Source organism: Schistocerca cancellata, chromosome 5, assembly GCF_023864275.1.
Source record: "Schistocerca cancellata isolate TAMUIC-IGC-003103 chromosome 5, iqSchCanc2.1, whole genome shotgun sequence".
NCBI classification, from domain to species: domain Eukaryota; kingdom Metazoa; phylum Arthropoda; class Insecta; order Orthoptera; family Acrididae; genus Schistocerca; species Schistocerca cancellata.
In genome coordinates, this window is record NC_064630.1 from 4,434,440 (window position 1) to 4,457,740 (window position 23,301).

Here is a 23,301-nt window from a genome sequence, read left to right on the forward strand (position 1 = left end):
AATTTGTAATTCATAAAATCCCTTTTCTTTTTCCTAATGAGTTTCCTGGCATGTTTCTGTTTCTCTTCAAAAATAAGTTTGTTTTGTGTTATTGGTTTTTGTAGGAATTTTTCCCTTGCTAATTTTCTATCTTCGATAGCGTTCGAGCACTCGGCATCAAACCAGGGGTTCTTAGTTGTAGTAAAATGTCCCAAAACTGAGGTAGTTGCTCGTGTGATATTTTCTTTCAGAGCGTTCCAGGCTTGATTAGTATCATCATTGTTAATTTTACTTTCCACTTCAGGTTTGTGTGTTTCTAATTCTCTAATGTACTGGTTGAGAATGTTTGGGTTTTTCAGTTTCATTGTATTAAACCTAGGAACACCATTTAATTTAGACCATTTATGTCTTGAGAGTGAGATCTTGAACTTGGCTTTTACAAGAAAGTGATCCGAATCGCAGTCTGCTCCCCTTTGACTTCTGATATCATGTATGCATTTATGATGTTGGCGGACAGAGCGAGGAGGACATCAAAAGCGGACTAGCACTGGGAAAAAGGGCATTCCTGGGCAATAGAAGTCTACTAGTATCAAACGTAAGCCAGTATTAGAATCAGAATTTAAAACTCTAGAAGACTTAAGGTCAAATGAGACAGTGGGTATAGATAACATTCCATCAAAATTTCTAAAATCATTGGCGTAAGTTGCAACAAAACGACTATCCACGTTTGTGTTTAGAATGTGTGAGTCTGGCGATATACCATCTGTGTTTCGGAAAAAATACCAGCCACAAAATTCCGAAGACTGCAAGACCTGACAAGTGCGAGAATTATCACACAGTAAGCTTAACACCTCATGCACCTAAGCTGCTGACCAGAATAATATGAAGAAGAATGGGAAAAAAATAAGAATGTTAGATGGCGACAATTTGGCTTTAGGAAAGGTAAAGGTGCGAGAGAGGCAATTTTGATGTGGCGATTGATAATGGAAGCAAGCCTTAAACAAATCAAGCCACATTCATAGGATTTCTTGGCAGGGAACATGCGTTCGATAATGTTAAATGGTACAAGGTGTTCGAAATTAGGGGTAAGCTATAGTGAGAGACGGGTAATATACGTCACATGCAAGAGCCAAGAGAGAGCAATAAGAGTGGGAGACCAAGAACGAAGTGCTTCGATTAAAAAGGGGATAAGACAGGGATGTAGTCTTTCGCCCCTACTGTACAATCTGTACGTCGAAGAAGGAATGATGGGAATAAAAGAAATCTACAAGAGTGGAAAATGAAATTGAAGGTAAAAGAATGTCAATGATAAGACACGGTGATGACATTGCTAACCTGCGTCAAAGTGAAGAAGAATTACAGGGTCTGCTGAATGTAATGGACATCTAAGGAGTAGAGAATATGGACTGATAGTAAAGCGAAGTAATCAGAAGTTGCAGAATTTACAACAGCGAGAAGCTTAACATCAGGCCTGATGGACACAAAGTAGATGGAGTTAAGGAATTCTTCTGCCTAGGCAGTAAAATAACCAATGGCGGACAGAGCGAGGAGGACATCAAAAGCGGACTAGCACTGGGAAAAAGGGCATTCCTGGGCAATAGAAGTCTACTAGTATCAAACGTAAGCCTTAACTTCAGGAAGACATTTCTGAGAATGTATCTCTGGAGCACAGAATTGTATGGTAGTGAAACATGGAGATTGGAAAAACCGGAACAGAAGAGAATCGAAACATTTGAGATGTGGTGCTACAGACGAATGTTGTAAATTTGGTGGTGTAATGAGGAGTGAAGAGGTCGTGAGCAGACACAAAGAGGAAGCGAATATATGGAAAACATTGACAAGGAGAAGGGACAGGATGATACAATATATGTTAAGATATCAGGGGATAACTTCGATGGTAGTACAGAAAGCTGTAGAGGGAAAAAGCTGTAAAGGAAGACAGAGATTGGAATACACCCAGCAAATATACTGCAGCGTACAGAATCTGGTATAGGCATGCATATTGAAATACAGAGATATCTAAACAGGCACAATAAAGCGCTACGGTAGGCAACGCCTATATAAGACAACAAGCGTCTCGTGCAGTTGTTCGATCGATTACTGCTGCTGCAACGGCAGGTTATCAAGATTTAAATGTGTTTGAACGCGGTGTTATAGTCAGCACACGAACGGTGGGACACAGCATCTCCGTTGTAGCGATGAAGTGAGTATTTTCCCGCACGACAATTTCACGAGTGTACTGTGAATATCAGGAATCCGGTAAAACATCAAATGTCCGACCGCTGCGGCCGGAAAAATATCCTGCGAAAACCAGACCAACGACGACTGAAGAGAATCCTTCAGCCTGACAGAAGTGCAATACTTCTGCAAATTGCTGCAGATTGCAAAACTTGGCGATCAACAAGTGTCAGCATGAGAACCATTCAACGAAATATCATCGATATGGGCTTTCGGAACCGATGGCAGAACCGTGTACCATTAAAGACTACACAACACAAAGCTTTTCTCATCGGCTGGGTCCGTCAATACCGACATAGGACTGTTCATGATTGGAAACACATTGCCTGGTCGGACGAATCTCGTTTCAAATTGTATGGAGCAGATGGGCTTGTACGGGTATGGGGACAAGCTCATGAATCCAAGACCTTGCATGTCAACAGGGGACTATTGTAGCCGGTGGAGCCTTTGCAATGGTGTGGGACGTGTGCAGGTGGAGTGATATGGGACTCCTGATGCGCCTAGTAACGACTGCAGGTGACACGTATGTAAGCATTCTGCCTGGTCGCTTGCTTCCATCCATGCCCATTGTGCATTCCGACGAACTGGGGCAATTCCAGCAAGACAATGCGACACCCCACACGTCCAGAATTGCTGCAGAGTGGCTCCAGGAACGTTATTCTGAATTTAAACACTTCCGCTGGCCACGAAACTCCGTAGGTATGAACATTATTGACGATATCTGGGATGGCCTGCAACGTGCTGTTCAGAAGAAATCTCCACCCACTCGCACTATTACGGATTTATGGACAGCTGTGCAGTATTCATGGTGTCAGTTCCCTCCAGCACTACTTTAAACATTTAAGAACACGAACGGCACATGTGGCTAAAACAAAGTGCAAAATCGGCAGTAGCGGAACATCACGAGAACTGTGGCTTTGACATCGATTTTAATAACGTACGTGTACTGGCTAAAGAGACAAACATTTATAGAAGAAAGGTCCGAGAAGCGATTGAAATCTCTAAGAATGCATTTAGTTTCAATAGAGAGGACCTCTATAGGCTTCCGGCACCGTGGCTCCCCACCATCAAGGAAGTAAATACGTGGCCGCAGTGTGTGAGCGGCATAAACAACATGCAGCGAGTCACCTGGGCGGACAATAATATTTTGGGTAAACATTGGCCCTCTCTTGCTCTGTCCGTTTCGAATCTAGCCACAGATGACGACCAACCAATGGTGGTAGCAGGCATTTCAACCAATAACCCTTCTCCATCATAAGTGTGGAATAGTGCCTTTGTATCCAACGACGATGGGCTGCCAATAGTATCCACAGGAGATGAGCTACCAATGCCCCTTCTTCTGCATCAGAGCGGGAATATTAGCCTATGACTATGGCACACCAATGGTAGGCATGTGAATTTTAACCAATGCCATCACTTCTCCAGCACGAACGCCAGAAAACTCCCCCTTTATAAGAGGACGCGACACTCGTCTCTAGCAGTACTGGACACCAAAAGATCCAGAGGAAGATCCCAGCAGAGGGGTCGAAACGTCGATCATTTTAGAAGAAGTATGACGCGGCCTAATAACCCAGAAGATTTTAACTTCAGTGACAACGGCCACGAAAGCCTGCAGACTTACATTAGTCAAGTCCATTCCACGTCGTGTTGCGTCAGTTCTGCGTGCTCGCTGGGACCCAACACGACATTCTTTGGCTCTTCACTGTAATTGGGGACGTAGGTTGCAAGTACTACTGTGAGATAAAGACGTTGGCACAGCACAGGAATTTTTGGTGGACCGCATCAAACGAGTCAGAGGGAAAAAAGAAAGAGTGAGAGACAAAGAAGGTGGGACGTCCGCCGGCGTATGTGGCCCAGCGGTTCTACGCGCTTCAGTCTGGAACTGCGCCAACGCTATGGTCGCAGGTAAGAATCCTGCCTCAGGTATGGATGTGTGTGATTTCCTTAGGTCGGTTAGGTTTAAGTAGTTCTAAGTTCTAGGGGACTGATGACCTCAGTTGTTAAGTCCCATAGTGCTCAGAGCCACTTGAACCATTTTTTTTGTGTAACGTCCTCACCGAGTTCAAGAGCAGCAGGTTGATAAATGTTTACAGTTATCTTTCGTATAGTGATGCAGACACGAGTAGTGGACTCTGTCGTATTTGAATTACAGTAGTTACAACTTCGGAATGAGCGGGCAGAGGAAAGGCAAAATTGAGTAAGTGATGCTCAGTTAAGAGAAGAGGTGGTGGTACTGACCGGCGAAGTCGTGGCTCTTGGAGGGCGCGAGCAGGCAGCCGTACTCATGCTGTGCGGAGAGCAGCTTGTAGGGCTCGTGGTAGACGCTCGAGTTCTCGCTGTCGTCGCCGTTGCTTCCGCTGGCACTGGCGCTGTCGTCGCCGCGGCCGCCGTACAGGCTGCAGACGGCGGCGTGCGGCGCGGGGGCGGCGGGGGTTGCGGCGGCCACCCTGGCGTGGCCGGCCACCCCCAGCACGCGCGCCAGCACCGGCGGCGTCGACAGCTGCAGGCCGCGCATCGAGACGCCGCCCCCGGCCGCCCCCCGGGGCAGCGCCGCCGCCGCCACGCAGCCGCCGCCCGCCGGCGAGAAGCCGCCGCACGGCTTGGCCGCCAGCAGCGCCACCTTCTGGCGGCCGCGGCGCACCACCACCACGGCGGCCCCCGCCAGCGCCAGCAGCAGCGCCGTCGCCAGCAGGCCCCCCACCAGCCCCACGTACGCCTGCTGCGCGCCCGCCGCGCTCGTCGCTGCAACGCGCCCGCAATCACTCCTGTCAGTTTCACTGTGCCTACTAGCAGCAACGTAACTCTACAGCTAAAAATACACGTTTTTAAAACACCTAACACAATGAAAGTGTGAATTTTTTTAACCCAGTCATTTCTCCAATTATGACGCAGAAATTCGGCTCTATCATGGTACAAAAGTGAGGCGTCCTCCGACATGACCCTCCGGCTCACCGACACTTCAAAGAAGTGTTGACACGTGTGGAAAAATGTCGAGAGCTCAGTTCGGGTGAGGTGCAGTATGCGTTTAAGGATGTGGCGCGTTGGCTCCAAACGTCACCACAATTTTACCCAGCGCCACCGTTGATATGTCACACGATGGGAACATGTTACACCCGCCTCTTAGAACATCTCACCCCTTGTCCTGGTGGCACTGCGATGGATGGCAGAAGAGTGACGCCCAGTGTTGACATCGCCCGATTTTCTGCTCGGTGGCAAAGGAAAACATTGCAGACACATCACAACAGCTCATAATCTACTCGAGAAACTGGAGAATACAGAGCTCGGTGGTAGTACACTGCCTCTTGTCCACCACGGTGCTCAAAGTCACAGCACCAAATTACGACACCTGAAGATGGGCGTAAAAGATGCCGAGTCAGGTCATGTTCTAAACAAAAGAACGTTACAACTGTAGAGGTATTTTCAACCTCTGGTATAATGCTCGGTTGCAGATGTTCCTCCGACAGGACTGTTTGTGCTACAAGATAAGGCCACACAAAGTGGCGCATGCAGTCAGTTCCACAAGAAGGTGTGCGCCATAATTTAAAATGTAACGTCCGCAGTGGTACTGCTAGTGGTCCCGAATTTGTACTCAATGCGCTATTGCACAGTGTGCCGGCCGCCATAGCCACGCGGTTCTAGTCGCTACAGTCTGGAACCAAGCGACCACTACGGTCTCAGGCTCGAAACCTGCCTCGGGCATGGATGTGTGTGATGTCTTTACGTTAGTTAGCTTTAAATAGTTCAAAGTTCTAGGGGACTGATGACCTCAGAAGGTAAGTCCCATAGTGCTCAGAGCCATTTCAACCTTTTTTTTTTTGCACAGTGTACACGTAAACAGCAAGAGAGTTGAATGTTTTGTTTTGTAGGTTGCAGTTTTGACTACTTGTACTTATTTACAGCCAATTTAAACCCTGGAAAATGTGAAATACTTATGAAAAATGCCTTCTGAGGTCCGTTAAGAAGCTATTTGGTCCGAGTGAGGTAAACTGGCTGTTTCAAGGTAATAATGATCCGAAACATCACAGCAGTCTCTACACAGCGTGGAAACAATACAATGGGGTGTCCACGATGGATTGGTCTGCAATGCCTCCGGATGTAAATCCGAACGAAAATGTTTAGTTGTATATTAAGATGAAGCTTAAAAATGGTTCAAATGGCTCTGAGCACTATGGGACTTAACTTCTAAGGTCATCAGTCCCCTAGAACTTAGAACTACTTAAACATAACTAACCTAAGGACATCACTCACATCCATGCCCGAGGCAGGATTCGAACCTGCGACCGTAGCGGCCGCGCGGTTCCAGACTGTAGCGCCTTTAACCGCTTGGCCACCACGGCCGGCGATGAAGCTTAAAGGAAAGCCAATATATACTTAGAAGCACCTGTCATATAAAATGTGGACGATATGGAGATCGTTACCGAGACAATATGCATAAAATCTCGTGAAAAGCATGCCAAAAGGGTGCAAGCTGTAATCGATAATGGCAGCGATTGGATTAACTCTTACGTAATTGTGCAATTAGTAATAAGATGTTTTTTCATGTAAATATATATTTATAACAGTCTTTCATTTCATACTGACAAAGGCGTACACTTTCTTATGGAACTTACTGTATTTCTTGGTCGGAAACGACAGGTTAAAGTGCGATGCGCAACAGAACAACGCTCTAGACAACCTTAGACATTGCTGACACGCCTGGACTTGTGAACCCTCCTCTAGCGACATCGCGGCTCTAAGGTCACGTTGAAAAATTTCTGGCTCATTTCGAGTGAAGTGCGACACCAATTTTTTCTGTGGTATACGGAATGTAACTGCTAGGAAGCGTTCACTACTATAGATGAAGTCCGAGCATGACCCAAAGCAGTAAACGGAGTTTATTCTTTTCCAGCCCTCCTGTGGCAGAATCACGGGGATGTGTCACATCGACATGTGCATAAATGAAACGCTAAAGGATCCCTCGAAGGCTCCCCACAGACATCCCCCCCCCCCCCGTTTAGCAATATCCTTCGTGCCACCCACGCACCTTTGCTGAGTATTTTAAAAATGTTCCTGCACAACAGAAGCCTGAATTCACCGATGACTACGCGCCATTGGGATAGACAACACTTTCGATACGCCTCAGATTTCACATGCAGCCAGCAGTCGGTAATACAGTGATAAAGCGACAATTATCTGAGATTTTTTTCATCTATTATTACTCCTACACTATTTGCTAATGAAGATAAATTCATATTTGTCTCATTTAGGGTTAGAGAAGGTGGTGACTCTAGCTACCTCGGCCTAACGAACTTAGAAAAACCAACGAGTACAGCTTGGGGTTTGGAAAGGTCGAGGTTTAACCCTATATCCTGCGATGTATGGGAGTCTGATCCATTTTGATTCCGGTTCTAACTTATTCAGGCTACATCTATCTACGACGGAAAAGCACCCAACCTTCTGAATTCCCTGTTCACCATACACCCACTGAGTGGATCACCTTTAGATTGTAAACAGTCAAGCATACGAGCCGCCTACACACTGTAGACTTTACTAGGCTAGTGTAAGAGTAGTTGATACGAAACGTGTACAAATGCAAAAAAGAAGTAATATAAAATGTGATATTTAACCCTCCTTGTAGAACTAGTACTACTGGGGTCAAATGACCCCATAGACACATTGGGATTATATACGAGGGATATTCGGAAAGTAAGTTCCGATCGGTCAAGAAATGTAAACCACTGTGAAAATCTAATGAAGCTTGGTACACATGTGTTCGGCAGTGTCTCTAGTACCTCTGTCGGTTGCGTCACTTCGCTCTTTTCAGTTCTGAGCGCATGGTGAGCACATAAAGATGTGTATAAAATAGTGTCTCCCGCCAAATATGAGGTCCTGGTGAGACATTTCACCTGATGTTATGCAACCCACATTACAGCACTGTCATACGGTTTCTACGTCGTGACAATTCTCGGCTGCAATCTCCAGGGTGAATGAGAATGTTCCTGCAGCGTTTTCGATGGGAAGTGTCTGATCAGCCGCACTACAGCTGGTAATTGGCTCCCTCTGTGTTTCGTCTCTGCTCACTTTAAATACTGGCTATGAAGACTACATTTTCGCACAGACAACGAGCTATAGGTGAGCGTAGAGAATTGGAGGGAAGCACTGGCGGCTGCCTTCTATGACGAGGGTATTGGAAAGTTGGTATAACGAAGCGACAGATGTCGTAGCTGGAGCGGCGACTATGTGAGAAGTAGCTGGAAGGTTTAGCCAACTGTCCCGAATAAAACGTTTCTGATTTTTAATGTAGTTTTCATTACACGTCTGATCGGAACTTACTTTCTGGACAAGCCTCGTATTTTCCTTATTTTCAAAGCTGTCATTTCCAAATATACGAATTTCTCCCACTGTGTCAACTGTACTGAATGGTGTTTTCTTCAGTTCCATATTTACAACACATGAAAACTTATTGATGTTTTTTTTTTGCGCTGAGTACCACCGGAGTCAGTATGACCCAGTCTAAATTTATTTCTGTTTCCTGAAAGTAACATTTATAAAAAAAATAGAATAATGACTGCTACATAGAACAGCTGTTGTGTGTGTTTTTATGTTAGTTCATTAAAATACTGCCAGTATATCCTGAGCAAATTATTTTGGGTCTTTTTCATCACAGTGGTACTCAGTGAAACAAAAAAATCTTGGTAGCAGGAAGGTTAAGTAACATGCAGACTTATCTGCAGTCCACATCTCGGTGGACCGAACCTTCTACAAGGGGGAGGAGTGTTCGCTGTAGTAAATAAAGCTCTTGTGGATCTCGCTGGCGTTGTGTATTCGCCAGCAAATCATAGGAAATTTCTGACAGGTGCGAGTCGACCACGTTCGCCTTACAGACAGTGGAGTACCGCTACTGGGGAGTCGGCAGCAGACGAGGCAGCAGCAGAGGCCGGCGAGGCTGCCCACCTTTGGTGACCTCCTTGCGGGCGTGCGACGTCTCGACGGCTGCAGTCTGCGAGTCCTGGCTCTCCGGCTCCTGCAGCGCGTTGTCCTGCTGGAAGAACATCTGCTCCAGCATGTGCTCCGACACGTTGCGCGGCACGGCCACTGTGGAAAGGGGGAAACAGTCTCACTCGTGTGGCACTGACTGCTGGAGACTGAGCGAGGTTTTGGTAGCAGAACTTTACATTCACTCTAATGTGCCATTAGATAAACGAGCAGAAATTATTAGACAATGGCTAACAGCGTCTAGTTGAAAGGAAGTTCGTGTATTACAAAACATTATATCATTATTTGTTGTAAGCTACTCATAGCAGTCAAGTGTATCTTTTGTTGTTGTTGTTGTTGTGACCCATCAACTAGTTCCCAACTCCTGACACAGTGATGACCGACATCCTCCTACACATTCATGGACTCCGTGTTAACCCTTAAAGTTCTTCCATACACTGGGCCACACCTGATGCGAGGGTGCTGAGTATGAGTATAAGACTTTCCAACTTAGGCTGGGGGAAACATTCAACCTCTTGTGCCACAGTTTATCTGTGTACTTGGTCTTTTGGAATTTGTATTCTTTTGATGTTTCGGCGTCCGTTGGCGGTTGCCACGTCGAGGCATTCGCCTTAAAACTGCGAGAAAACCGCCAAAAATGCTAACAGAGACTGTCAGCTATTTTCTTTAACGCTTTATGATCTGTCGCGACTTCTCAGTCATGCTTTAAAAAAGAAAGTATAAAATATTCTCTTTCGTTAGGAGTTCATTAGGACTGTTGCGCTCCATTTACTCTTAGTTTTGTACACTGATAACATATCTGTGGCTCCAGTGATAAGACACCTAAAAAAGTTCTCCGATATGTTAACAACGTTTGAATCTCAGCACTTATAGAGGTCACATTATTTCATTGCATGTAGCTGGATGTGGGTCATCCTGTGCTTGGGTTTGGTTGTTTACTGTGGTAATCTGGACCTTAGATATTTTCTTCAGTTTCGTGGTAAATCTGTTTATGATAATAACTGTGTAGAAGCACAAAATATTGAAAACTTTCTGTATTCGTATGTCCCATGAGGTCTATAGCTTCATGTTTTACATGACAGGCCATGGCAAGAAAATTGGAAGGTAAGAAGATAATGAAGTTAGATAATGAAGCTACTGTAGAAATTTTTCCACATCTGACGTTGATACACCAGCTCGAGGAAATAGCGATTCTGAGACGAAAAGCGTTCTTGAAAAATTTGAGCTGATCAGTTTTGCAGGCCAAATGAACAAAAAATTACACCATGACATATGTCAACATCAACAGAATATTTCCACGTATTTCTAGCTGAAGAAGGGAATGGTAACAAGAAATATCTCCCAATTATTTTTAGAAGAAAGAAGGGAGCTTCACTCTCAAATGAAGTCTGAATCGAAAATATTGGCCCATGGTCAAATTTCACTGCTATTCGAGGAAAATGGGAAAACTACGCTATTTACGATGTAGAATCAAGAACTCATTCAAAGTGTTCCCAATGTAAAATGTTATTACGTGTCAACGGGGGAAAAAACTGATTTTATCAAAACCAGAGCTCTTGAAGTAATGTTTGTCGACGACTGGACCATTACGACCTGACACAGTTCTGAAATCACTTTTTGAAAAAAAATGAAATAAAAGACAAAGATATATATTCCTTCAGTTTCTCTGTAGTAAGCCAGTTTCCAAATTACCACAATGACAAAAAAATTGATAATTGTCAACGCCGAATAACAAAAATTCAGGCCATAAGAGGTTAAATCGTTCTCTAAAGTCATTGTGCATATACGGGGTGTTCGGAAATTCGCGTTACAAATTGCTAGGACTTGTAGAGTGTAGCGAAAAAATGGTTCAAATGGCTCTGAGCACTATGGGACTCAACTGCTGTGGTCATTAGTCCCCTAGAACTTAGAACTACTTAAACCTAACTAACCTAAGGACATCACACACAGCCATACCCGAGGCAGGATTCGAACCTGCGACCGTAGCAGCAGCGCGGCTCCGGACTGGAGCGCCTAGAACCGCACGGCCACTGCGGCCGGCGAATGTAGCGAGTAAGTAGTATTTTGAATAGGAACCCATGTCCACAAACGTACCGTTTTCACTCTACGATGGTTTCAACTCACTTGCTTAATCATCCACTTCTGCGTAAGGAACTAAATTAGGCGTGACACATTACAGTGATTAGGTAACAATTGGAAGGGGAACATAAGAAGACCCATTTATCACTCAAGCACATTTGTCTGTATTAACACCCTAACTGGTCTTGCATACTTGATATTCCTAAAAAAAGTATTGGACTCGTTCTTGGAAGCTGTGCCAGCGAATGTCCGTCTCACAGCAAGGAAGGCCTTAAGTGGCATCAGATAACTTCTAAAAAAAATGGCTCTGAGCACTATGGGCCTTAACATCTGAGGTCATCAGTCCCCTAGAATTAGAACTACTTAGACCTAACTAACCTAAGGACGTCACACACATCCATGCCCGAGGCAGGATTCGAACCTGCGACTGTAGCGGTCGCGCAGTTTCAGACTGAAGCGCCTAGAACCGCTCGGCCACAACCGCCGGCTCAGATGACTTCTGTCGCAGTACACGTCGTCCTGTCTACCCTGCTACATGCTAGGACAAGCAGTTCTCAGACTTTTCTCTTTCCCCTCAACAGACGTGGACGCGTTACACATCTTAGCTGAAACGGTCGTTTCTAGACAAGGGTCCCTACTCAAAACATCACATGTTCTAGACATTTGTAACGGGAACTTCCGAACACCGTGTATTTACTTATTTGAGAAATGACAAGTTATCTCCAATCTTGCGGCGCTTCTGATTCTTACTGAGCGAGGTAGTGCGGTGGTTAACATACTGGACTCGCATTCAGGAGGACGACGGTTCAATGACCCTCGTCTGGCCACCCTGATTTAGGTTTGCCGTGATTTCCCGAAATCGCTTCAGGCAAATTCCGGGATGGTTCCTTTGAAAGGGCATGTCCCATTTCCTTCTCCTATCCTTTCATAATCCGAGCTTATGTTCAGTCTCTAATGATCAAGTTGTCGACGGGACATGAAACAGTAGTCTCCGCCTTCTATTCCTCGTATTCTAGTCTTAGTTCTGTGGTACACGTGATTCTCCTTTTTTTTCATTATTGTAATCTTTGGGTGCGGCAGTTTGGAATCGAGGGAAATTCAGTGTAACAAGTTGTTGCTTTTCTCTGTATCGAAAAGACATGTCAGCTCCCGTAGGAGGGGGAGTGTTCACTGCAGAAGACGAAAATATTGCCTCTATATAGGTAAAAATTGAGTTGTTGTTGTTGTTGTGGTCTTCAGTCCTGAGACTGGTTTGATGCAGCTCTCCATGCTACTCTATCCTGTGCAAGCTTCTTCATCTCCCAGTACCTACTGCAACCTACATCCTTCAGAATCTGCTTAGTGTATTCATCTCTTGGTCTCCCCCTACGATTTTTACTCTCCACGCTGCCCTCCAATACTAAATTGGTGATCCCTTGATGCCTCAGAACATGTCCTACCAACCGATCCCTTCTTCTGGTCAAGTTGTGCCACAAACTTCTCTTCTCCCCAATCCTATTCAATACTTCCTCATTAGTTATGTGATCTACCCATCTAATCTTCAGCATTCTTCTGTAGCACCACATTTCGAAAGCTTCAATTCTCTTCTTGTCCAAACTATTTACCGTCCATGTTTCACTTCCATACATGGCTACACTCCATACAAATACTTTCAGAAATGACTTCCTGACACTTAAATCTATACTCGATGTTAACAAATTTCTCTTCTTCAGAAACGCTTACCTTCCCATTGCCAGTCTACATTTTATATCCTCTCTACTTCGACCATCATCAGTTATTTTGCTCCCCAAATAGCAAAACTCCTTTACTACTTTAAGTGTCTCTCTTCAGAAACGCTTTCCTTGCCATTGCCAGTCTACATTTTATATCCTCTCTACTTCGACCATCATCAGTTATTTTGCTCCCCAAATAGCAAAACCCCTTTACTACTTTAAGTGTCTCATTTCCTAATCTAATTCCCTCAGCATCACCCGACTTAATTCCACTACATTCCATTATCCTCGTTTTGCTTTTGTTGATGTTCATCTTATATCCTCCCTTCAAGATACCATCCATTCCATTCAACTGCTCTTCCAAGTCCTTTGCTGTCTATGACAAAATTACAATGTCATCGGCAAACCTCAAAGTTTTTATTTCTTCTCCATGGATTTTAATACCTACTCCGAAATTTTCTTTTGTTTCCTTTACTACTTGCTCAATATACAGATTGAATAACATCGGGGAGAGGCTACAACCCTGTCTTACTCCCTTCCCCACCGCTGCTTCCCTTTCATGTCCCTCGACTCTTATAACAGCCATCTGGCTTCTGTACAAATTGTAAATAGCCTTTCGCTCCCTGTATTTTACCCCTGCCACCTTTAGAATTTGAAAGAGAGTATTCCAGTCAACACTGTCAAAAGCTTTCTCTAAGTCTACAAATGCTAGAAATGTAGGTTTGCCTTTCCTTAATGTTTCTTCTAAGATAAGTCGTAAGGTCAGTATTGCCTCACGTGTTCCAGTATTTCTACGGAATCCAAACTGATCTTCCCCGAGGTTGGCTTCTACTAGTTTTTCCATTCGTCTGTAAAGAATTCGTGTTAGTATTTTGCAGCTGTGGCGTATTAAACTGATTGTTCGGTAATTTTCACATCTGTCAACACCTGCTTTCTTTGGGATTGGAATTATTATATTCTTCTTGAAGTCTGAGGGTATTTCACCTGTCTCATACATCTTGCTGACCAGATGGTAGAGTTTTGTCAGGACTGGCTCTCCCAAGGCCGTCAGTAGTTCCAATGGAATGTTGTCTACTCCGGGGGCCTTGTTTCGACTCAGGTCTTTCAGTGCTCTGTCAAACTCTTCACGCAGTATCGTATCTCCCATTTCATCTTCATCTACATCCTCTTCCATTTCCATAATATTGTCCTCAAGTACATCGCCCTTGTATAGACCCTCTATACACTCCTTCCACCTTTCTGCTTTCCCTTCTTTGCTTAGAACTGGGTTTCCATCTGAGCTCTTGATGTTCATACAAGTGGTTCGCTTATCTCCAAAGGTCTCTTTAATTTTCCTGTAGGCAGTATCTATCTTACCCCTAGTGAGATAAGCCTCTACATCCTTACATTTGTCCTCTAGCCATCCCTGCTTAGCCATTTTGCACTTCCTGTCGATCTCATTTTTGAGACGTTTGTATTCCTTTTTGCCTGCTTCATTTACTGCATTTTTATATTTTCTCCTTTCATCAATTAAATTCAATATTTCTTCTGTTACCCAAGGATTTCTACTAGCCCTCGTCTTTTTACCTACTTGATCCTCTGCTGCCTTCACTACTTCATCCCTCAAAGCTACCCATTCCTCTTCTACTGTATTTCTTTCCCCCATTCCTGTCAATTGTTCCCTTATGCTCTCCCTGAAACTCTGTACAACCTCTGGTTCTTTCAGTTTATCCAGTAAAATCCAGTAAAATCCAGTAAAATTGAGTATGATTGCGAAATTATTTGGGCGAGAGTAACCGACCTCGATCAACTTAAATTAATCATCGCATGTTTTTAGTAGTCACCAGATTCTGCCGTAACAGTTGTAGAATCATTCACAGAAATTCTACGCTCACTAGCGTGGAAGAGTCCCGATCGCTCGGTATTAGCTGGAAGGAGCTTCAGTTTTGCGATTATAGATAGCGTCTGTGGATTTACTGCACGTGGCATGTACGTATCGTCTTGTGAAGTAGCTCTGAACAAGCGAGGTCTGTTCAGAAAATTCCGGAACTTTGTCCGAAAAATTCTTCTACGCTTACCTTGTACATGGTCTTCCTCGAAATACTCTCCTCCACAATTGATACGCGGTTCCTAACGCCGTTTACACTCCTGACAGCAGATTTGGTATCCTCTTGCCGGAATGCGCGAAGCGCCGTCATCGAATTTTCTTTTATTTCATATGTCGTTGAAAATTTTTGTCCTTTCAACGGTGTTTTCAACTTTGGAAGTAAACAAATGTTCTCAGGGGCCAGGAGGATGTTGCAGCACAGTGATTTCGTTTTTTGTGCAAAAGTCACCCACGAGCACGGATGAATGTGCGAGTGCGTTATCGTAATGCAAGAACCAAGTATTGTCCCGGCACTTTCCAGGCCGTTTCCTTCTCACATTTGGTTCAAATGGCTCTGAGCACTATGGGACTTAACTTCTGAGGTCATCAGTCCCCTAGAACTTAGAACTACTTAGACCTAACTAACCTAAGGACAACACACACATCCATGCCCGAGGCAGGATTCGAACCTGCGACCGTAGCGGTCGCGCAGCTCCAGACTGTAGCGCCTAGAACCGCTCGGCCACTCCGGCCGGCCTTTCTCACATTTGCTCGCAGGCGTTGCAGCACGTCCCAGTAGCACCATCGGTTAACAATCTGTCCCTTTAGCATGAAATCTTCATGACCTATTCCTTCAAAGTTAAAGAAAACTATCAGCATGGCTTTCACATTTCAGCTGACCTGACATAACGAGTTTTTCTTGACTTGGAGATTTTTGGAGTGTGGAGATTGTAGCTTGGGCTCAACACCATAACCGTAGACCCACGCCTCATCACCAGTTACCATTCTCTAAAGGAACATCTAGTTCTCATTTGTACCATCCAAAAGCTCTTCAGAGATTGAGAGGCGAAGGTCCCTCTGGTATTGATTCATGAGCCGTGGGACGAACTTGGCAGCAACACAATGCATTGCATGATGCTGTATCAGGATTTCATGACATGGTACAATTGAAATGTTACATTCTTCTTCAGTCTCTCGGATAGTCAGTCTTCGAGTGGCACGCACAGTTTCGTTGACCTTCCTGACATGAGCGTCCAAGGGTGTCCTGAATAAGTGTCATCTTGAACTTCCGTCCGGCCATTTTTAAACCGTGTGAACCATTCGTAACACGGAGTGCGGCTTAAGCACTCATCACCGTAGGCTTTCTGCATCATTTGGCGTTCTCTGTAGAGGTTTTCTTGGGTTTCGTGCAAAATTTAATGCAGACGCGTTCCTCCTCTAACTCTGCAATCGCCGAATTCGCAGACTGTGCGACATGAAGTTCTACTCAATACAACACTGAACACTGAAACTTCCGGCAGATACACATTACACATAAGTGTGTTCAGGGTTGTCAACCGAATTTCGCTCCAACGAAATTACGTGTGTTACGTAATTTTTTGAACAGACCCCGTATTCTATGGAAACTGTCTTGATCAGCTAGGTAGACAGCTCACACGCAGGGGAAATATTTTAGACCTTGTGCAGTAACCGTAGACACGACCGTGTCAGCACAGAGAAAAGGATTTGTGACCACGTCATAACTGTAACGGGGGCTACTGAAGTTAGTAAGTCCAGCAGGAAGTTCAAATGGTTCAAATGGCTCTGAGCACTATGGGACTCAACTGCTGTGGTCATAAGTCCCCTAGAACTTAGAACTACTTAAACATAACGAACCTAAGGACATCACACACATCCATGCCCGAGGCAGGATTCGAACCTGCGACCGTAGCGGTCGTGCGGTTCCAGACTGTAGCGCCTTTAACCGCTCGGTCACTCCGGCCGGCTCCAGCAGGAAGGCTAGGAGAGTTTTTATGTTGGAAAGTGTAGTAGAGCAATTGTTAACATCTTACTTAGCCAATGAATGATCATCATTAATTGCAATGTGATAGACGCAGAGGAATTATCGGCAAAGTCATATCTGTAAATCTCGCTTTAGATATGCGTGTGCCGAGCAAGTGAGTTACGGTGGTTTAATATGAAGACGTTCTGAGAAGTAATGCATCCGAATTTTTTGTGTTAAATCTCTTAGAGCTTTTTAAATAGAACAACCAATATTAACATCCCACATCTTTATTCTTCTGGTCTACGTATTTATTTCTCAACATAGTCACCCTCGCGACGAACAGCTCTCTCCGTACCGTAGGTGCAACCACAACGGAGGGGTATCTGTTGAGAGGCCAGACAAATGTGTGGTTCCTGAAGAGGGGCACCAGCCTTTTGAGTAGTTGCAGGGGCAACAGTCTGGATGATTGACTGATCTGTCCTTGTAACAATAACCAAAACGGCCTCGCTGTGCTGGTACTGCGAACGGCTGAAAGCCGTAATTTTTCCCGAGGGCATGCAGCTTTACTGTATGGTTAAATGATGATGGCGTCCTCTTGGGTAAAATATTCCGGGGGTAAAATAGTCCCCCATTCGGATCTCCGGGTGGGGCTACTCAAGAGGACGTTGTTATCAGGAGAAAAAAAAACTGGCGTTCTACGGAACAGAGTGTGGAATGTCAGATCCCGTCATCGAGCAGGTAGGTTAGAAAATTTAAAAAGGGAAATGGATAGGTTAAAGTTAGATATAGTGGGAATTAGTGAAGTTCAGTGGCAGGAGGAACAAGACTTCTGGTCAGGTGACTACAGGGTTTATAAATACCAAATCAAATAGAGGTAATGCAGGAGTAGGTTTAATAATGAATAAAAAAAATAGGTGTGCGGGTAAGCTACTACAAACAGCATAGTGAACGCATTATTGTGGCCAAGATAGACACGAAGCCCACGCGTACTACAGTAGTACAAGTTTATATGCCAACTAGCTCTGCAGATGGTGAAGAAATTGATGAAATGTATGATTATCGACAAAGTTGTATCTGTAAATCTCTCTCTACTGTTTGCGGGGTCAAAATGGTGACTCAGCTTCCGTCACTTGTCACAGTTTCGTTAAGCAACCCATCACCCTTACGCCTAAAACGCAAGTGAAACCGTTGATAAGCGTTTAATTTCCTCTGTTTCACTCCAGGAGTGAGCATCTGAGGTGCCCACCCTGCACGCAGTTTCCTGCACCTCAGTCTCTAATGATGGCCTGTACTAGGTCGCGCGATACGCCGCACTGACCACAGACCTGTGTGTGTGTGTGTGTGTGTGTGTTACCTAACGTTTTTCTCTGATGAGTCTCATCGGTTGCCGCACGCGGTCGTCCACGCCGAGATCTCATTAGTGATGTCGATACACTGGTCACCATACACACAGCTTTCATTCTTCTACGAATTTCAGGTGGAAGCACGTATTTTGCGGTCAGAAACTCGATTACAGCACGCTGTTTCTCACGCACCGCCATGTTACTCGCTACAATTCGAAGCCCTTTAGCGGCAGGGTATTGCAATTTGCGTCAGCGAACCGCGAAAGTCGATCGAGTAATACGCATGGTGTGTAATACCCCTACTAATACTAAGGACAGAATAATCGGCAAAAAAAAAGAAACGCGAAATTGTTGCCAAGCAAAAGCCAGTGAAAATTCGTACGTCTCTCAAAAGAACGATGCTCGACGCGCACAACTTCCACAGTAATACGTTAGCGAAACGGCCTTCCCGCCGGGGTAACACCAGTTTCCGTCAGCTCACCCAAGTTAAGTGCTCTCGGGCTGGGCTAGCACTTGGATGGGTGACCATCCGAACTGCCGAGCGCTGTTGGGAAGCGGGGTTCACTCAGCCGTCGTGAGGCAAACTGAGGAGCTACTTGACTGAGAGGCAGCGGCTCCGCTCCCGGAAACTGAGATACGGCCGGGAGAGCGGTGTGCTGACCACGTGCCCCTCCATATCCGCATCCAGTGACGCCTGTGGGCTGACGATGACATGGCGGCCGGTCGGTGGCACTGGGCCTTCACGACCTGTTGCGGCGGAGTTTAGTTTAGTTTGAAGTAAAATCACTAAAGTGATTGCTACTCTCTCTATCCAGTCACTCGTTGACCAGTCTCGTGTGGCTACAGAAGACGACAAAATAAAGCTGACTTTTTAAATTTCGCGTTTGTAACACCATTCACGCTGGAGGATGGTGTGGACGTAAACCGTTACGTCGTCGCACAGTCTCCTGTAAAGAGCAAATAGTAGTAGGAATCTTTGGTGCTGAGAACCAACTGAAACAGCTGAAAATAAATATGTTGCCGGCTCGGGGTGGAATCTCAGTCCGGTTCTACAGAGAGATCTCTTCGGCGTTGGCTGCCTACTTAGCTTCGATGTATCTCGAATCTTTCGCCCAGCACGAAAAACCACAAACGACTGGAAAAAATCCGCAGGTCGCTAATGTAGAAGAGAAGTGTGAAAAGATGGACCCGTAAAAATACAGACCGATAATAAACGAAGTTCAAAAATGGTTCATATGGCTCTAAGCACTATGGGACCTAACATCTGAGGTCATCAGTCCCCTAAAACTTAGAACCACTTAAACCTAACTAACCTAAGGACATGACACACATCCATGCCCGAGGCAGGATTCGTACCCGCGACAGTAGCAGCAGCGCGATTCCGGACTGAAGCGCCTAGAACCGCTGGGCCACGTTCAGGTACGAAATTCGGTTCCAGCTGAAACGCCGCGCCTTGAAGAAGATACGTTATTAGTGACTGGGAAATAACCGGTAAGTGGGATATATGGCAGCAGAGAGCCTCTCTCACGGAGGGTGGGTGCGCATCCATCGTCAGGTCGCCTCTGCAAAGTCGAAGACGTCGACCGACGTTCTACACAGGGCCACATTAGCATCGACTTGATTATCGAGTGCCATGAATGCGTTGGTATGAGGGCTGTGCGAGGGAGAACCCACATCACATGCAGTACCTTCTCATGACCTCAGTTTATTGCCAGAAATAGTCATACTGCTTTAGTTATCGACTGACAGAAACAAAGTAATCAATTCTTTCGTGTTTGCAGGCACGTGTCTGCCTTCCTGGTACACTGCGAAATCTTGGCGCCGTAGCATCGCAGTACGCCGTAGGAGTAGCCAGGCAGCGGTCAAGTGAAGTGTACAGAGCAGTGAATCTACCATTTTACGTGTGTGGTGTTTTCACACAACTTCCCTTTGTCCATCCCCCGCTATTAATCATATTTCAGTTAAAATGAGAGAAGATATAGGAAAAAAAACTATTTTGCTTACTGCAGTCATGAACTGTGTGGCTGGTCCCGGTGGAGGTTCGAGTCTTACCTCGGGCTTGGGTGTGTGTGTTTGTCCATAGGATAATTTAGGTTAAGTAGTGTGTAAGCTTAGGGACTGACGACCTTAGCAGTTCCAATACATTTCACACACATTTGAATATTTTTTATTTTTCTTACGTGATAAATCCTTTCAGTTTAAAGACGTGATCCTTAGATTTCCTAACCCTGTACATGAGTTGTTTCCGTCGTAAGCTTAGCGTAATTTCTTTCAGCTAAGCCCGACTGCGTTGACAGATTTATTTCTCATCGCTGCGGATCTGAGGGAGCCAAATAGTGTTTCCACGGGAACTAATTCATTTCTAGAGCAGGTTATATTTTAAGATAAAGGTGATGTTAATGCTTCCTTTGGCTTTGCTGCATTATTTGCACTCCTGCATTGCCCCACCTCGCGTGCGATTTACATACAAATAATTTGTGTTTCGGAAGGGCAAGATTTACTGTAGGCGAGAACACGCGACATACTTCGTCTGCAGACAGAGCGAGGGTGGCGGTTAAAGGATTACAAGATTGGCGCGCTGTCTGCGGCTGAGGTGAACGACTCGTGTCGGGTTGTAATTAGGTCGGGGCGGTGCTGGATCCGGAGATTTAGTGCGCGTCGCGCCCGCATATTTCCGCCGGCGGCTCATAAGGCCCTCCGGCAGATGGCGGGGGTCATAAGCAGGGGCGGAGCATTACTGGCAGGTGGGGGCGGCGCTTCTGCAGGGCAGGAGCCGGCGGCCCTGCTGGGGGCAACACGCCGCGGGCTGAGGCGCGGACGTGTCCTCAGTCTGGTCCTGGTTCCGGCTGCCTCAGACACTGTGTGGTGTCTGCAGACAGTAGGCTATTTTCTTACGTCAAAAATATGGTTCGGACTGATGTTATGGGGAATGATTACAACATTAAAATCGAATTTACAGTCAACATCATCACAAATGACCTCTCATTTTATCTAATCAAACCTTAAAAGACCATTAAATAATATTTGGTAGCGTAATCGAAAACGCTCTGTTATTAGCTGAAGCTCCAGTGACGTTATAGACTAGGAGAAATACGAACGTATATGTGTGTTACATGAGTGTCAGCCGAGGTTACTAGGTTTTTAGGTACTCTTTCTGGAAATACACTACCGGCCATTAAAATTGCTACACCACGAAGATGACGTGCTACAGACGAGAAATTTAACCGACAGGAAAAAAGATGCTGTGGTATGCAAATGATTAGCTTTTCAGAGCATTCACACAAGGTTGGCGCCGGTGGCGCCACCGCAACCTGCTGACATGGGGAAAGTTCCAAGCCATTTCTCATACACAAACAGCAGTTGACCGGCGTTGCCTGGTGAAACGTTGTTGTGATGCCTCGTGTACGGAGGAGAAATGCGTACCATCACGTTTCCGACTTTGATGAAGTTCGGATTGCAGCGTATCGCGATTCCGGTTTATCGTATCGCGACATTGCTGCTCGCGTTGGTCGATATCCAATGACAGCAGAATATGGAATCGGTGGGTTCAGGAGGGTAATACGGAACGCCGTGCTGGATCCCAACGGCCTCGTATCACTAGCAGTCGAGATGACAGGCATCTTATCCGCATGGCTGTAACGGATCGTGCAGCCACGTCTCGATACCTGAGTCAACACATGGGGACGTTTGCAAGACAACCATCTGCACGAACAGTTCGACGATGTTTGCAGCAGCATGGACTATCAGCTCGGAGACCATGGCTGCTTGACGCTGCATCACTGGAGCGCCTGCGATGGTGTACTCAACGACGAACCTGGGTGCACGAACGGCAAAACGTCATTTTTTCGGATGAATCCCGGTTCTGTTTTCAGCATCCTGATGGTCGCATCCGTGTTTGGCGACATCGCGGTGAACGCACATTGGAAGCGTGTATTCGTCATCGCCATACTGGCGTATCACCCGGCGTGATGGTATGGGGTGCCATCGGTTACACATCTCGGTCACCTCTTGTTCGCATTGACGGCACTTTGAACAGTGGACGTTACACTTCAGACGTGTTACGACCCGTGGCTCTACCCTTCATTCGACCCCTGCGAAACCCTACATTTCAGCAGGATAATGCACGACCGCATGTTGCAGGTCCTGTACGGGGCTTTCTGGATACAGAGAATGTTCCACTAGTGACGTGGCCAGCACATTCTCCTGATCTCTCACCAACTGAAAGTAGCTGGTCAATGGTTGCAGAGCAACTGGCTCGTCACAATACGCCAGTCACTACTCTTGATGAACTGTGGTATCGTGTTGCATGGGCAGCTGTACCGGTACACGCCATTCAAGCGCTGTTTGACTCAACGCCCAGGCGTATCAAGGCCGTTATTACGGCCAGAGGTGGTTATTCTGGGTACTGATTCCTCAGGATCTACGCACCCAAACTGCGTGAAAATGTAATCACATGTGAGTTCTAGTACAATATATTTGTGCGATGAATACCCGTTTATCATCTGCATTTCTTCTTGGTGTAGCAATTTTAATGGCCAGTAGTGTAGTTTAGTTACTTCATGCCGAAAACCGGTTTTACAACTTAAGTAACAAGAGAAAGAAATCTGCGAACTCTGATAGTGGAAATCTTACGAAAATTTATATATTTATGCCGCACTCAGAGAGGCGATATGTTCAAGGAGGGATATTCTCTTCCCTGCTCCCTGCAACATCAATAAACCCGCTCATAACAAAGGAATAGTGGAACTTTCGCAAAAGGGTCGGTAACTTATATCTAGGCTGTCGACTATCAGTCATGAGCCACGACCCGACGCACAATACAATTATTCTTGGCAAATCTTAGTGCGGGTTTCCTCCCTACAAGATACTCAGCAGAGATATGGCAAGAAGTAAGCGGTCTCTGCCGCAACGGATAACGCAGAAGACTTGACATAAGAAGAGCACAGATTCGAATCCTAGAGAGTCATAAAGTTTGTAAGTAGGCTGTTTATGTTTTCTTATTGGCAACGTTACGTAGCGCTCTGTATGAAAATCACTGGCTGTGCTGTGTGCAGTCTGTGGCTAGTTTGCATTGTTGTCTGCCATTGTAGCGTTGGGCAGCGGCAGCTGGATGTGAACAGCGCGTAGCGTTGCGCAGTTGTTCAT

General features: G+C 45.6%; 1 protein-coding gene across 1 annotated transcript in view; it reads right to left on the minus strand.

The window, feature by feature from the left end:
* The window catches only part of LOC126187727 (discoidin domain-containing receptor 2-like), a 302,696-nt gene that overhangs the window by 90,781 nt on the left and 188,614 nt on the right, over positions 1-23,301 (minus strand). Inside the window, exons 8-9 of the mRNA XM_049928973.1 lie at positions 9,151-9,291; positions 4,456-4,959 (exon numbers count right to left, since the gene is read on the minus strand). Coding sequence (XP_049784930.1) covers positions 4,456-4,959; positions 9,151-9,291 — 645 coding nt within the window. The remainder of the gene's footprint in view (positions 1-4,455; positions 4,960-9,150; positions 9,292-23,301) is intronic.